Here is a 16,783-nt window from a genome sequence, read left to right as displayed (position 1 = left end):
TAGGGTAACGTGGGTTGATTTCCAGTCCTGAGATTATGGTAATTTGGCCTGTTTGTTTCCTGGGGCGTCTGCTCACAGCCAGACTAACTCTCTGCTCAGTGACGATGCCTGGAGAAGGAAGTGGAATTTAGAAAAGTTTGCGACAGGGACAGGAAAGGCTGAGGGTCTGGGCGCGGGGGTCCTTGTTCCCCGTTGACCATGCTGCTGTGTTACCTTTGGCCCGACAGGGAATGTCCATCACTTTCTCCATCTCTGCTGTGATGTGTCTGTCTGGCTCCTTGACAAACTGGGGAGGTTCTGCAGGAGGAGGGACCAGAGGAGGGGCTCAGAGCCATGCTCCTTTTGATACAGCCCCTGCTCCGGTCACCCAGCCATACTGCCCGTAGGATACAGCCACTGCTTGGGATGCCCAGCCATGCCCCTAGCCCTGGGCGGGGAGCCCCAGCAGCCCTGCCCCAGCTCACCCAGCACAGACAAGTAGGCTCCACGGACGACAGAGGGGATGCTGCTGCTGCGCAGGGCGGCCTCGCACTCGTAGTAGCCGGCGTCACTGCCCGTGGGGCCCGGGATGGTAAGCCGACGGTTGTAGTCGCTGATGCCCCCCGACAGCGGCACCCCATCTTTCTTCCAGATGATGTGCAGCTTGATCAGGGGCCTGGAGGGGGTGAGGGAGGCAGGTTCTCAGCCACAGGGGCTTCCAGAAACCTGAGGGCCAGGGCAGGGGTGCGCGGGAGTGCCAGCCCGGGGCCCCAGCCCCTGCTACTTCCTAGAGGTACAAGCCCTTCAGCACTCTGGACCTCGGTTTCCTTGTCTGTGAAATGGGGGCACCTGTGCCCCCTGGGGTTGCGGTCATGGGGACGCTGTAATACAGGTGGATTAGCTCAGCCCGGCACCCACCGGGGACACGGGGCTCCCGAGTGCAGGAGCAGCACCCTGCACCCCAAGCCGCGCGTCTTGCCTCTCTGCCCCCCTTGTGCTGCGCCCCGTCCAAACAGAAGCCGGCGGGCAGGAGCGGCCAGAACGCCGGGCAACATGACAAAGAGGAATGAGAGAGAATCGCCCAAGGTTTGGAGGGAGAAAGGCAGGCAGACGGACATGCCCACCTCCTGAGTTAGACAGAGGGCGAATCGGGCACCCTCCTCACCGACCCTGTCCCCCTCAAAGCCCCCGGAGATTGGGTGTGGCCTGCTCTCCCGTTTAGCGCCTGGCGGATCCTGGAGGGGTCCGTGCCAACCCCACGGGGTGCGCAGCGGGGTCCCGCAGAAAAGGGTCCTGTGATGGAGCGGGTCTGGGCAACGCTGGCTCCAGTGACGTTAGGCAGGCTCTTATAGGCGTTCTCCGTGTCCTTAGCGAGTTCCTCTGCATCCCGCGGCCTTTCCCGCACTTGCGGAAAACCTGGGTCCCCGGGAGCCTATGCTTAGGAACGCGGCTCTCCGGGAATCTTCAACTGGATGTGACCTCGGGGTCGCTGGTCTGACTCGCCACCCGTCACCTCGGAGCATCTTTCTGGAGCACTTAAGAGGTGTCGGGTCAGGCTGGGTCCAGCACTCTACCCACATGCTCCCCCGGGGAGGGGGGTGCTCAAATCCTTCCCATTTTACAGTTGAGGAGACTGAGGCCCCGAGCATGGCCCTGGGCCCCGAGGGGGTGGCCTGTGGTATGGCAACCCTGCTGTTGGCCAGCTGGGTGGTCTCAGGCAGGTCGCTTGCCCTCTCTGGCCTGCGGGGTAGCGATAGCTCTGTCGGGCGGTTGTTGGAGGAAAGGAAATCGCGTGGGAAGGCACAGCACTGCGGCCACACGTGATGAGGCGCAGTCATTATTTAACTGTTTCCTGTGCGAGAGGAGTGAGGGCCGTGCACGGCTAGAGGGGGCCTGCGATTGTGCCCAACACCAGGTCTGCCAAATCCATCATGCGAGCCGTCTCTTAGCCCAGCATGCCTGTCACACGTGCCTGCGTGGCAGGGAGGTCACCTGTCCCTTCCAGGTCGCTCTCAGGGCCACAGGCGGGGCCTCAGTATTCGGGGCTGAGATACGCTGCCCCATAACTTCCATTCGGGCCTCGGTCTCTCCTTTTGGGCCACGGACAACGAGCGTGCCCGGCTCATACCCAACAACCCTCTGGAAGTAGCCAGCATGTCCACACGTTACCCCTCCTCCAGGACAAAGGTCCCATCTCCTTTCATGGGGTCCTCATGCGACACTTCCGGGCCTTCCTGAACTGGTCCCCTTGGAGCCCACAGGTCAGGTGCTCCGGCTACAGTTAAGGGCGAAGGGGAGTAGGGGGAGTTCGCTACCCACCTGGCGTTGGCCACGCACTCCATGGTCACCTCCGAGGTCCCGGCCACCACGCTGGTGTTCTTGGGAGGAATGATGATGGTTGGGGCGATGGGGTCTGCAGGTCCCCCGACATCTGGAGAGAGGTCAGGTGTTAGCCGGAAACACGGGTCGGAAATCCTATCTCTGCCCGGCCCCCATTAGAGGCTCATGCCACGGAAGACTTTTGTCCTTATGTAGCAGAGCGGGTGACCACGGGGCAGTGCCACGGCCGAACCTGCAGACATGCCCCCAGGGACCCTCTTACCCCTCCTCCTCCTCTCTTCAGGGTCCAGGGAGCGCCCGCTGGAGACAGCCAAGACCTTCCCCCTTCTCCCCTTGTCCTGTTTTTGCCTTCAAAATCCTTCCCTCCACCCACATTTATCTTGTTGGCTTACATCGCCACTTGTCACGTCTTCTACCTGAACGCAAACTCCCTGTACTGGGCTGGATAGTAATCCCCCCACATTCAAGTCCGCGGCAGCTGTGAACGTGACCTTATTGGGAACCAGAGTCTTTGCAGACGTAATCAAGTTAAGATGAGGTCCTTCTGTGTCAGGGTGGGCCTTGCGCCCAATAGGGCTTGTCCTTAGAAGAGGAGTGAAATTTAGACACAGACACACAGAAGAGAAGGCCAGGTGACCTCGAGGCAGAGCCTGCAGCGAGGTGTCTCCAAGGCGAGGAGTGCAGAGGACTACCACCAGAAGCTGAGAGGCAGGAAAGGATCCTCCCCTCCAGCCTTCAGGGAGGGCACAGGCCTGCCGACACTTCTGGCCTCTAAAACCTGCGAGGGGACATTTCTGGTGTTATAACCGCCCCCTCCCCAGTTTACAGTACTTTGTTACAGCATCCCGAGGAAGCGAATACATTCCGTGAGGTGGGAATCTCATGGATCGTTGCTGTGGACCAAATTCTGTCCCCTCCAGATCGTACGTTGAAGCCCTAACCCCCATGCGACTGTATTTGGAGACGGGGTCTCCAGTAGACGGGGTTCCAGGAGGCCATAAGGGTGGGGCCTTAATGCAACAGGGCTGGCGCCCTCATCGGGAGTGAAAGAGACGTCAGAACTCTGTCTTGGCCACATGAGGACACGGCGAGAGGGCGGCTGTGTGCAAGGCCGGAAGAGAGGCCTCAGCAAAACCCAGCCGTGCTGGTACCTTGATCTTGGACTTCCCAAACTGCCTGTGCTGAAGCCGCAGGTCTGGTAACGGGTTACAGCAGCCCGAGCTAACACAGTCTTGCTCATGCTTACTTTCTAGGACAAGGGCGATGTCTGATGCGTAGTAGGGGCCTCACGTGTATTTCACAGGGGAAGGCACGAACGGGTCCAGGGCTATCCGTGCACAACTTCGGGGACGATGATCGAAATGAAAGAGAACGTGTCACGAGTGAGCTCTACAAACACCAAACGAAACGATAGCTCAAACTCGTCTAACAGCTTTGCCTTTTCTATTTTTTGAGTTCTTTAGGAAGTGGCCAGGCTCTTATCTCTGTGGGCCAGCACTGGCCCAATGCTGACAGAAACTCAAGTACTCTCTGTGCACCTGTGCCAGGGCTCCTGAAAGTTCAAACACGGAGGGCTTTCTCTCTCACGAAAAATCCATCCAGTTGGCTCCTTTCCAGGAGACTCTGGAGGTAGCAGACTATAATGACACCCCCAGCCCTGGGGGGGGGGGGAGGGACAGTGACAGGATGGGGAGAACAGGTCACAGCCCCGCTGTCGCTCTGGGCCACCCTGGTTGGCCCTCGGCCACCCTGATCAGCCCTGGGCAGCTTTTCCTGCCTGGACTCCAGGCTTTGCTGGGAAAGGGAATAAAATGTAAAAAAAAAGTAAAATGAAGGGGGAAGAAAGGAAGCATATAAAGCAAAATAATTGCAACAATATAAAAGCCTCATGTAGGTGCCATAAAGAGCGATCGGATTGAAAGCTGCTGATATAGCTGAATCCATAAAAGTGTGCTCTAAGTTGTTTATTACATGCTGGGGCGCACAGGTACCACGGTCCAGATTAATGGGGCAAGAGGAGGAGACAGAGCCCAAGAGGGGTGCCCCACCGCGGAGCCAGGTAAACAGAGCCCTCGGAGTTTAAAAATATGAGGGCCACCCCAGGGCCTCAGGGCCAACTCGTCAGCTTTGGGAGGGGTGGAGGGGAGACCGACACCTATCTGGGGACCCTGGAGGTCACACCGAGGTCCTGGGGGGTCAGGAAGACTTGGTCTGAAACCTTGTTCTGCCCCAGGCATCCTGGCGTGGGGAGGGTCCTCAGCCAGATCTTGATTTTCTCAGTGACACAATGGGGATAAAAATGACTGTGTCTCAGGGTTATGTGAGTTCGGCCCCTCACTCAACAGCTCTTTTCTGGGTGAGGGCTCAGTCCACGCCGGACTGTGCCAGGCACCAGGGACTCCCCACTGAGCGAGACGGGCAGGGGTCTGTCCTCATGCAGGGCATGGTCTGGAAGGATCTCAGGTCGATGCTTAGACATTTATCGGATTAAAGTGCATGGGATGGATGCTGGGAAGAAGCGCCTCGGTGGGGGTGGCGAGGCTGGTCTGGGGCGAGCGCAGAGTATTTGGCACATAGTAGGTCCTTAATAAACGATAGGCCGTCCTTCTTGGGATTTACCTGCCTGTCCTCAGGGAGAGATTCCTGGTCTCCCGTCTTCCACCCCAACCAAACCACGTGATGGACCCAGAGGCTCCCAGGAGGTGAAAGTCACAGCGACTGAGGGCAAGGGGCCACGTGCCGTGCCAGGCACCATCCCAGGCACCGTCCTGGCACTCTGCTAACCGACGCTCATCACAACGGCCACCGGAGGTGGGTCATTATCGTCATCCCGCAAGTTACAGATGAGAAAGCAGAGACAAACGGAGGAGGCCAAAGCAGTGAGGCAGTTTACTTCCCAATGGCAGTTGCTAACAAGGGACAAAACCAGGAACGGGGACTGGGTCTCCAAGGCTGTAAACCCAGGCCATTAGCCACTCCCCAAATCATCTCTCTGGCTCAGTCCTCACTCGGGCACAGAAGGAAACAACTCTCCCTCTTGGCTGCCATCAGCTCTGCCAGAAGTTGTCTGAACATACCTCTGAGCACCACCAGGTCCTGGCTGCCACTGGCATCCCTGCCCCTCTCCCCCAAGCCCCCTGCATGCACTCCCCTTCCCCTGTCACCGGTGACCCCCTGGTTGCAAATCCCCTTTTCTCCACTGATTCTCTTCGACTGCTCTGGACATTTGGCTCTGGTGACCTCTTCTCTGGCACCTGCCTCCCACATGGTGCTCACATGGCTCTCTCCCTGTCTCTGGATCCTGAAATGGACAAGCCAATGCCCTCTGCCCCTCCCCACTCCCCCCTGTTTCCGGGCTCCCCTCCGACCTCACCAGCCTCCTGTTTGGAGAGGGAGGCTCTTGGGGTGATGTGAAAGCAGAGGACAGCCTGGGGTGGACCGGGATGTCAAGATGGCCCTGTGTGGCACGGACTTGCCCCAGGCAGGACACATCCTACTGACAGGTGCTCATGGCTGGGGGGCCTGTACTGTCAGCTCCTGGCTAAGCAGGTCTTCAGATGACCAGCTAGGGTGAGGAGGACGGCTGGCTGTGGCTGGGGACGGAATGCAGGACATCTGCCTCATTGGACCCATACTCTAGACAGTGGGGTGAACGGAGCCCAAAGGTCAAGCCAGGAAAATCACATGCAAACCAGAGCAAGGAGGAGGGGTGTCTTCCGTGTGAGTGCCTGATGCGGATTGAACCCGGGGTTGGGGCTGGGTCCTGCTGCCCCTGGCTGATTTGTTTTTTTCTTCTAAATTTTATTTACTTTTGAGAGAGAGGGAGAGACAGAGTGCAAGCAGGGGAGGGGCAGAGAGAGAGAGAGGGAGACACAGAATCCGCAGCAGGTTCCAGGCTCCAAGCTGTCAGCACAGAGCCCGACGTGGGGCTGAAACTCACAAACCGCGAAATCATGACCTGAGCTGAAGGTGGACATTTGACCCACTGAGCCACCCAGGGGCCCTGGCTGATTTTGATAATAGTCACAGTGAGGGACATCACTGTGATGCCTTCTCCCCGAGGCGCCTCAGTTAATCCTCCAATTACACGTTGCCACAGGCATCACGTTACAGGTGAGGAAAACGGAAGTTTGAGGACCACATGACTCACCTGGGCCACGGGTCAAGTGCGTGGGGGGGGGGGGGCAGGGAGGTAAGCCGCTCCCTTCTCCCGGGCAGGTATCCAACATGGGGGCTAAGAACCACAGGTGGCTGCGAGCTCTTGAAAAGTGACTGGCGCCCCTTTGATTTGATGGGATTTAATTTTATCTAATTTACATTTAATTAAAAACGGATCCCCAAATCAGTTATTAGAACACTTTTAAGTACGTGTAGAACAACATGGGTATCCGACACCACCTTTGCAGCTGTAAATTTGATGAAGTCTAAACACAGATCACGTATTTCGGATGAAAACTGAGCAACCAAATTGAGATGTGCTCAAAGTGTAAAATACGCAGAGGTTCTGAAGGCTCAGTATGAAGACGAAGAAACCCAGTGCAGAGTGCCTCGTTAATGTTTTCTGTATTGATTGTGTGTTAAAATGGTAATATTTTGGATATGTTGGGTCACATAAAATACATTAATAAAATTAACTTCCCCTATTTCTTTTTTGTTTTTTTAATGGTTATACATTTATTTTGAGACAGAGAGAGAGCAAACAGGGGAGGGGCAGAGAGGCAGAGAGAGAGAGAGAGAGAGAGAGAGAGAGTGAGAGAGAGGATCCCCAAGCAGGCTCCATGCTGTCAGTGCAGAGCCCGACGTGGGGCTCCACCCCACGAACCATGAGATCATGACCTGAGCTAAAATCAGGAGTCGGACACTTCACCGACTGAGCCACCCAGGTGCCCCCAGGTTTGCATTTTTCAAGAGCTGTGACAGTCTGTGTGAGGTCACCGGGGTTACTCCTGGGCAGGGGTCAACTCCCAACTCCCGGGCCACTGGCTTTGCTCTTAACTTTTCCATTTCTGAAGAGCATGAGTGCCCCCCCCCCCACCCCACCACTCCCTGCGCGCCCCAGGGCCGCTAAGAAGCAGCACTGCCCTGGGCTGAGGAAGGATGGAAGGATGAGGAGGGGGGAACAGAGGGAGAGGCGAGGCTCCATGAGATAAGTGAGGGCAGACAGAGCTGGTGGTGGGCAAAGTGGCAATTGCTCCTAGTAAATTGGCTGGCAGGCAGGCAGGCTGGGGGATTTGTGTCAGTGACATGAACAGGGTTTTGAAGCTCAATCACTCGTGGGAGGAGAAATTAGCTGAAAACCAGCTGATTCTGCTCTTAATCCAGTACAAATCGCCACGTGAGAGCAGGAGGCGAGTGGCGATGGGGTGGGGGAAACAGACACCCGGGGGAGGCTTGGGCAGATAACGGGGGTCCGGAAGGGTCCTACTCTCTTCCCTTGGGCCAGATGGAGGGTTGCGGGGGGCAGAGCTGAGATAGAGAAGAGAGGGAACGATGTTCACAGTGGGCCCCAGGATAGCTGGCTTAAGTCGGGTGAGGAGGTTGGGTTCTGGGGAGGAGCACCGAGTGGGGGGCTCTAACCTTTGGTGTCAGGGTAACCTGAGTCACTCAGGAAGACGGCCCGGCCTTGACACAGACCGTGAACACTGCCTCTTCCACAATGACCGAATTCTATTGGACTCCAGGTATTCTGACCACTAGAGAATATATGGGGAAAACATCTCCCTCTGATGATTAAATTCCTTTCTCTATAGAAACAACAGAGCCAGGTCATGGCTGGGCCCCAACGCTACAGGGACCAGACTGAGACCTTGACCCAGGTCAACGTCAGAGGTTACATCTGTGACCCTGAGAGGTCAGTATCTGGAATGGGACTCTCCTCCCTGCGTTCAGGTCTCTTTCTAGGCAGACTGGAACTTGGGAAGGAGAGAATTCTGTGGATACAGGAAGGGATTCTGCTGGTGCTCAGAAAGCCCAGGGAGGCACATAGTATGGCCGAGGAACGTTCTGGGCTGTATAGACACTGGCAGACAGAGGCCGGGATCAGGGGAAGGACACGGGAAGGCTCCATATGCAGACCAGCACCCTCATTTTTGCTGCTGGTGGCTGCGTCCCCATGCGACCGTGGGTGATAAATGAGACTTGCTTTTGGAGCAGGAGTGGTGCAGCTGTGGAGAGACGTGAACATCTGGCTCCCGCAGCTTGTGTGGTTGCTGGGCGGCTGCCACAGGCTCTGGCCCCGAGTACTCTGTGCTTGCGGGCCTGGACTGGCTGCCTGAGCCACCCCACCCTCCTTCCCTATTCCAGGGGTGGAGCACAGAGGGAAGGGGCCTGGCTGGCTTTGGAGAATTAGGCCAGGGAGGGGTCCCCAGCATTTCCAGCAGGGATCAGACACCTGCCTTCAGTCTCAGCTGGACAAATACCTCTTGGCAAAGGAGATCTAAGGAGCCAACCCTTTTCATCTGCTACCATCTATTCTCTGCCACTGGGGAGAGCTTTGCCTATCTATTCCAGGGTGCTGGGTGGTTTCTGGCAGAGAGGCATTTTTAGGCAGGAGCCTGGGCAGAGAGCCTATGTTCCGAGAGAAGACGGCCCGCTCTGAGTAGAACCGCACTCTGTGTGCACCCGCTGAGTAGAGGCTGTTAGTCTATTTCTCTAGAAACGAGTGCCCGGTCCCGGGCACGCTCTCCCTGTCAGCACCTGAATCCCAGAGGTGGCTATAACCCACACGTGCACACTCCCTCCGGCAGTCCACGCCCTCCCTGGGCCTCCGGCCCTGCTGACAGCCAGCTAAGTGTCCCCTCCCCCGATGCAGGATTTCCGTCTTGCCATGGGAACGGGATCCAGAACTCAGCCGCCTCCTTGCTCCCTCAGCTGGGTCTCCTCCTCCTATTCCTCAGAGGCCCCTCCCCGGCCCTCCTCCAGCCTCTCCGCTCTGCCACCATTCCATCTTCCCAACGACCCTCTGGAGCCCCGTTCCCAAGATTTAATGACGCGCTCCTCCATCCGTCCCAGGCCCGGCCGCTTACTTACTCTCCACGGCAAGAGTGATGGGCTGGCTGGTCTTGTTATCCCCGTTCTTGTCATTAACAGCCTGCACGTAGTAGCGGCCTGCGTCGGGAGCCACCGTGGACAGGATGACGAGGGTGTTCTCCAGGGTGATGGCTCTGAGCAGAGGAAAAAGATTTGTCTGACAGGGGCCCAGGGGCTCCGAGCATCGGAGGATGGGAGCGAGGACAAGAAGCTGGTGGGTGGCTCCCGGAGCCCCTGCTCCAGCCCAACTCCCGGGACCACTTCCCGCCTAAACTTTAGCACATTTCGTTCATAGAGAATCTGAATGTACTGCCAGCGTGGGGCGGGGGGGGAGGGGGCGGGGGGTCAGACCCAAGTCCAGCACATGCACGGAGGTCCGAGACGGTCCACATGACGCTTCCCGGCCCCCCCCCCCACCTGGCCCAGGATGTCTGAGCCCCCCATGTGTTCTGTCCTTTCCCATGTCATAGCTTTGATGCTGTGTGTGTGTGTGTGTGTGTCCCTCTCTGCACCAAAGAAATCCATTCACTGGAATGAATGAATGGATGAATGAATGGCGATGATAATGAATTTAGAAATGAGCAGGATCATTCCAGAATCAATGCATTCACCTAGTCCTACGTTTGTTCAGATGGATTCCAAAGCCACAGGTTTGTCTATAACACAGATGATGGGGGTTCACCTCTCCCTCCAGCCCCCTCCCAGGGTATCAGTTTCAACCTCCCTGAAGCTGGTCACCAAGGATGAGATTGGCTAGGCTGGCTGAGAAGGGAAAGGGAGGCCAGCCGGGCAGTGGGGTGCAGGCTTTCTCTGCGGGGCTCCCATCATTCAGCCCCTCAGCGCCTGGTCTGCAGGCAGGGAAAGGGGTCCGTCCAGGCAGGAAGCTGGGGGCCCCATCCGACGTGGGTGAGACAGCGCCGGGAGCATTGCCCACACCCGCTCTGCCCACCTCCCCCTCTCACCCATTCTCTTGATGACAAACAAAACCATTAGTTTGTCAAGTCTATCTTGGATTTTAATGTGATGTGCCCGAGACAGCTGTTAAACATCCTTAATGTTAGTTTAACAAGGACAGACCCAGTTGAATTCTTTTCAAATTTTCCCATTAGGTGAATGTTACAGAGTTTTAAAACAGGCTCTCAAATAAACATCCCCGCTAATGCCTCTCCAGCCGGGCTGTGCTGGTTTCCTCTCTCTTGGTTTTGGGGGTTCATGGCCTGAGTCACGTCGTCAGCAGAGCTCTGGGGAAATAGGAGAGAAAAGTCGTCCTGCCCCATTTTTCTTTTTCCCTGGAGGAAAACAACCCTCTAGCTAATGAGCTCATGGGAGGTACAACAAAGCCAGTGGGTCCTTGCCCTTTGGTGTAGTCTGCGGGGCGGGCAGGGGTGCGGGAGGAAGACTGGGCCGTGTCAAGGGCAGGGGCAGCTCCAGAATGAGTTTGGTCCCAGTCTCTAAGGAGCACACAACCTCCTCCCTGCTGGGCTTCAGTCTCCACATCTGTGAAGGGGGTGGGGGAAGAAATGTTTGTGAAGCTCCCTCCCAGCCCTGAGGTTGAGCGATTCTGATTCCTGTCACTGCTTTGGTTCTGTCCCCATCTGGCCCGAGGCTGTCTCCCTCCGTCTCGGGCAGCCCTCGCCTGCCACAAGGTCCAACGTCAGGGCTAATCTGGTGAGCAGTGGTGCCCCTGGACCACGTCACTGAAGCCCCCCACCCTCTCCATCACCACGGCACCGGAGACTCAGGTGGAACAGAGCCCCTGGTGGGTTGGGAGCGCCGGGTGCCCCTGGGTCCCACTCCCCAGCGCATTTACTGCCTCGAACCCCCCCCCTTGCCTCCACAGAGGGTCTCCACCTCCAATGTGCTCTCTCCTGGGCGATGAAGACCCACCCCACCCACCGATCTCTCCTTTTGCTCTCTTTTGTCCATATTATGATGGATCCTCAGTGGTTCTTACCCAGGGGCACAACAGGGACTTATTGGACCCCAAGTGTGGGTTGTGCCGTCGCTGAGATGCGCTGGCCTGGGTGAGATGGCAGTTCATTTACCTGTTTCAGGCGCCCCTGCCATTGAGGGGAAGGCGGTGGGACAGCGGGGCTGGGCTGGCGGGTATACGGTGGAAGGTGTGTGCACTACCTCCAGGCTCGGACCCTGAGAACCCCCCGCCCCCATGAGAGTCCTAGGCTCTCCCCTCTGTCAGAGCAGGGCAGCTCTGAAGCCCAGTGTTGAGGACAGCAGAGGCCCCAAATGACGATGGAGAAGTGACCCTCCCATCTCTTGCCTGTGCCAGGACTTTAGATGAGTGTGAAATCCACTTCCCTGGTGCTAAGTCCCTGGGATTTGGCGGGGGCGGGGGGGGGGGGGTTGTCTGTAAGTGCAGCTGGCATCGCCTTGACCAGCACTCGAGGCAAGGAAAGCACTCTGCGCTGGGGCCCCCCCGGGCCAGGGGCGGCGCTCTGAATGTGGACCGGAACGTGGCGGGCAGACGGGCTGGGAAGCACTGATGACTCTGGCCTGCCCTCCCTCCACCCTCAGCAGGTGGCTGAGGTCTGTGGACTTCAAGCCTTCTGCGGGATGACCACCCCCTTGATAGATGGTTCTGGAATGGCCCTGTACCTCACTTCCAGAGTCCACAGAGCTGTCTCTGGTACTCAAAAGGACTTCTGGCCTCTGCTGCATCCCAGATACGCCCACTCCCGAAGAAGCTGGAGGTCAGGGTTCAACTCTCGGGCAGGGGCTGGGCTGCATTCTTCAGCCACACTCCTCTGGTTCCAATTTACTAGGTCTTTCCCTCTTCCTTGATTGGCCCAGCTCCCAACTCCACCTCCCATCCACTACCCCTATTAAGCCAGCCCTTTTTTCCCTCAGGTCCACGGGGGCCCAATTGATAATTTCATTAAGAATAAAAGAAATCATCCCAGAATCTGACCAAAGCCCCCAGCATGTGTCTTTGTTGGGAATCTTGTCTCCTTTTCAGCAACGGGCACCAGGGCACAGGCGAAGTGTGGCTAATCGCCGTCTCTGTCCCGGCAGGGAGAGCAGCCTTCTGGAGATAGCACCCGCCTCCAGCACCCCTGCACGCCCCTCCGGCTGATCGCGCCCATCAGATGCGTATCTCTGGCAAACAGACGCCAGAGAATTTGCTTCCAGGGACCTTTCCTCTCAGCTATGAATATTAATCTGCTGTAATTGCGGAGATAAAATCTCCAGTGTTCTCTCCTGTGTTTGGCTGGAGTGCTGGTGGGGGTGGGAAGGTGGTGGGTGCGACCGTGAGGGCGGGCACGTGTGCGTAAGCCAGGATCATTCTGTCCTGGTGCCAGAGGCTGCTGGGAATGAAAAGGGGGTGAGGACAGAGGGCAGGAGTGAGAAAAGGGGGTGGCAAGGTGTTAGGCAAGGGGTGATGGGAGTGAGGCTTTCATCCGCCACGGCAAACACGATAGAGGGGTGCCTACGAGCCCTTCCCGCAGCCACGGCACACGCCATCGAACCATCACGGCACTGCCCTTGCCACGGAGTCTGGATGGGGCCCCAGTATCCTTCTCAACACCGTCTTCCAGGCAGCCTCTGCCAACGGACTGGCCTGCAGGATGCCATCACTGATACACCTGGAGCTGTGTGAGAACCTCAGAGAAGGGAGGACTCATTCACCCGTCTCTGCACCCGTGTGGCAAAGCATCCCCTTGCTGAGACGCAGCCCAGCATCTGTGTCAATGGTAACCCCTGATCTGCTGGCCTCACTGGCCCTTAGGCCTGAGGAAGCATGAGCCCCCTCGCAGCATGAGTCAGGCCGTCCCTGTGTTAACCCCGGGGTCAACTCCAAAGTTTCACCTGCCCCGTACCCACACCCTTTGGCGTGTGCCTTCATGGGTCTCCCCACTCAAGACGCAGAGTTAATCCCCCCTGTTCTTGAGGTTGACTTTTACCACGTGACCCTCTTCTACCATCAGGATGTTAGCAGAGGCTTGGTAAGTAGGTCTCCGCTCCCGCTTCCTCCCTGGTCCTCTGTCATTGCCAGAAGAAGCCGGGGCTAGCCGACTGGGGGATGGCACATACGGAGCAGAGTGGCCTGGTTGTTTTAATTCATCAAGAGCCAGGCGACCCCAGGCAAGTGAGAGAGTCCAGCCAAGGTCCCCATCGGCAGATTCACATGACAAGTGAATGCTTACTGTTTTGGGTCCCTGGGACCTTTTGTTACGCAGCAGTATTATATCTGTAGCTAATGGATCTAACCTAGGAGAGTGGTTCTCAATTGTGGCTGCACGGCAGAGTCACTGGGGAGTTTTAAGAGACCCCCAGTGGCCAGAGTGTGCCCCCATTTCAGCGAAATGAGAATGTGTAGGGGGGTAGGATCTAAAGATCAAACATACTTTTAAAAAGTTTTTTTAAATTAAAAAAAATTTGATGTTTATTTATTTTTGAGAGAGAGAGAGGGAGAGTGAGCACGAGTGGGGGAGGGGCAGAGAGAGAGGGAGACACAGAGTCGGAAGCAGGCTCCAGGCGCTGAGCTGTCAGCACAGAGCCTGACTCGCGGCTTGAACTCAGGAGCTGTGAGATCATGACCTGAGCCGAAGTCAGACGCTTCACTGACTCAGCCACCCAGGCTCCTCACGATCCAACGTATTTTAAATCGTCCAAGCCCATTTCAACAGGTATAGCCACGTTGAGAACCACCCTACCAGGACCGATTCTCTACAAGCACAATCACTATCCTTCTTCTCTCCTGGTCTCCGTCCCTGCTGTCACCTAATTTCCACATAAGACAGAATTAAGGACCTTGATTCTGGGGTCGGCAAGCCGGGAACCAGCTGTGTGAGATGTGGCTGGGTCGTTACACTTTTGGGGGGACTTTACTGTCCGTAAAACGGGGACAAAGCCAGCCACCTCATACGGCTGTTGTGATAGTCGTTCATGCGGCGGATGTCTTTTGAGCGCGCACTCTGGGGATCAGACGGGGACGGAGATAGGGTGTCTCCTGCTTGGAGGTGCGCCCCGATGCTAGAGGACAGGGCCACGCAGGCAGTGTGGTTATGAGCCCAGGTGCAAGGACACAGCAGGCACCCGATAAATGACAGCCGCTGTTACTGCCAGGATGTTCCCATGTTATTCTCGTTACGCTTCGCTCCCTTGGCTTTATGTTCCCCAAAGGCAAGGACGGTCCGTCTGGGCTCCCGAGACCAGGAGGGGCTCCACCCATCATTGACCTGTGGCCCGAGGAGACCGGGACAAAGGTGGTCTTTCTTTGCTGGGTGTAGGGGACAGCTGGAGTCCAAAAGGGGAAAGAAAGCCTGGGCTGGCTCCAGACCCTGAGGAGGGATCGGGAGGGCCGGGAGTGTCCCCGGAGGAAATGCTTTGGCCCTCGCCCTCTGTGGAGGTGCTGGCTCCACGGCTCCTGCCCACAGGCCCACAACCCATGCCTCGGGCCACACAGAGGGGTCCTTGTTCGTGCTGAAAGGGCCATGTGTGTCCCTCCCTGCCGGGCCTCCCCTCCTCCCTGCAGCTAAAACACACACAGCCGCACCCACACCCCACATGGGAAACACCCCGGAGGCCACCCTGCCAGGGACATGCCCGCACCCTCCCACGGATGGGGAGGGTGACTGTCGGGGGTTTAAGGGCTTTGGGAGGCAGGAGGGATCTCCAGCTGAGAGGGAGGCCAACCCCTGGGAAGGCGACTGAGTCGCCGTGCCCCCAAGGCTCCACACGAGTGCTCCCAGAGAGCCCCTCCTCATAAGCCGCCCTTCTCTCGTCATCATCCGGGAGGTCCCCAAGCCCTTCTCCCAGGGTGAGCCCCCTGCATCCCCCTCCCCGGAGCAGGGCCTCACATGCGGCTGCTGGGCGGGATCTTGCGGCCGTCCCGGAACCAGGTCACCTGTGGCCGCGGGAAGCTGGCGATGCGTGGGGCGCGGATGACGGCTGCTTCTCCGTGGGAGACACTCTGGTACTTCTCGCCTTCCTCAAAGCTCCCCATGTCTGCGGGACGAAAGAGCACGTGTGAGGGTCCGCTTGTCCGGCTCCCAGGCCGGGAGCGGTGGCAGCAGGTGTCGGTGGGGAAGGAGCCCCCTCCCCCCCACCCCCCTACCCCCGTGCTCAGACCACCCCCATGACCCCGTCACCCCACCCTCTAACCCCATCATTATGACACTCCCTGCTTTGTGCTTTGGGGGTTTATATCCACATATCCACGAATCGACCGATGCATCCAGCCACCACGAGAGGTTGGTCATTATTTCACAGATTTTGCAGAGGAGGAAACCGCCCAAAACAGGCTCAGAGAGGTTCCTTAACTTGTCTGAGGGCACGCGGCTAGGAAGGGGCAGAGCCAGGATTTGAACTCAGACCTCAGAGACTGGAGTCAGGCAGAGCTGCCCCGGGGTTCCAGGGTGGGGTGAAGGGCGCATCCTGGGGCTGGTTGCCTACGCTCTTGGGGGAGGGAAGGTTGGGGATGCTGGAGAGGGTGGGGTCTTGGATGCTCATAATCGAGTATGGAGATGATTTCCCTCCTCTGCCTCGGGTGGGAAGTGTACGAAGCTGCATGGATGTGCGAATGGAAACACCATATTGCTCTTTTAAAAACATGCCTACCCCGCTGGCAGATACGGAGGGGAACACTTATCCCAGCTCCGATATGTCAGCCAGGAGGGGAAGGGAACATGCAGGCAGGAGACTTCTGGTCGCCCACCTACCTGCTGAAGTCGGGGTGGGGTTTGATTCTAGCAGCCGAGGGTTACAGTGGGGTACGGGAAGCGGTGTTTGTGCGGAAAGTCATGACATTTGAACATTGACGGACATCCTCGCTACTCAAAGTGTGGCCTGTGGGCCAGCAGCATGGGCGCCACCCGCGTGGTGTTAGAAATGCAGGGTCTCGGGTCCCACCCCAGACCCACTGAATCAGAGCCTGAATCGTAACCAGACTCCCGGTGAAGTGTGTCCATATTCAAGTGTGAGAAGCATCACTGTCCTCAACTTGGCCACGTGCCAGTTAGAATCACCTACGGAGTTTAGGGGAAAAAAAGTGCTGATGCCAGTTCAAGAGCTTGCTCGGTGTGAGCTGGCCATCGGAACTCCCATGTGCAATCAGGCTTAGGTCACCGAAAACTTACCCTGCACGTCCCCACTGCCCACTGTCCCCTCCCTGACCAAGGGGGCCACATCCCATGCCACCTGGTCTCGTGCGGCTTTGACTGTTATTTCTCAAGCCCTCGAATACCCCTGCCTCTTCTCCCTCTCCTTCAACTGGGAGTCTGGCAGCCTGGCTAAACCTCAGAAAGCCCTGAGGGGCTTCGAATGTTCCCCGAGGTCAGAACCTTTGGGGGTGGTGGGACGTGGGTATTTCTAAACATTTTGTTAGATGTTTTATTTTATATTTGAGAGAGAGAGAGAGAGAACGAGCAGGAGAGGGACAGAGAGATGGAAACAGAATTTGAAGCAGGCTCCAGGC

At 57.3% G+C, this 16,783-nt stretch overlaps 1 protein-coding gene across 3 annotated transcripts in view; it reads right to left on the bottom strand.

Annotated features, from left to right (window-relative positions):
• Positions 1-16,783, bottom strand: part of SDK2 (sidekick cell adhesion molecule 2) — a 261,630-nt gene that overhangs the window by 81,045 nt on the left and 163,802 nt on the right. For all 3 annotated transcript variants that reach the window (XM_058704552.1, XM_058704550.1, XM_058704551.1), the window contains 5 exons: positions 15,168-15,315; positions 9,349-9,482; positions 2,299-2,410; positions 465-655; positions 214-297 (listed from right to left, as the gene is read on the bottom strand). In XM_058704552.1, the coding sequence (XP_058560535.1) occupies positions 214-297; positions 465-655; positions 2,299-2,410; positions 9,349-9,482; positions 15,168-15,315 (669 nt within the window). The remainder of the gene's footprint in view (positions 1-213; positions 298-464; positions 656-2,298; positions 2,411-9,348; positions 9,483-15,167; positions 15,316-16,783) is intronic.

This window comes from Neofelis nebulosa, chromosome 16, assembly GCF_028018385.1.
Source record: "Neofelis nebulosa isolate mNeoNeb1 chromosome 16, mNeoNeb1.pri, whole genome shotgun sequence".
Lineage (NCBI taxonomy): Eukaryota > Metazoa > Chordata > Mammalia > Carnivora > Felidae > Neofelis > Neofelis nebulosa.
Note: the sequence above shows the minus strand (reverse complement) of the source record. Positions and strands in the feature narration are given on the sequence as shown.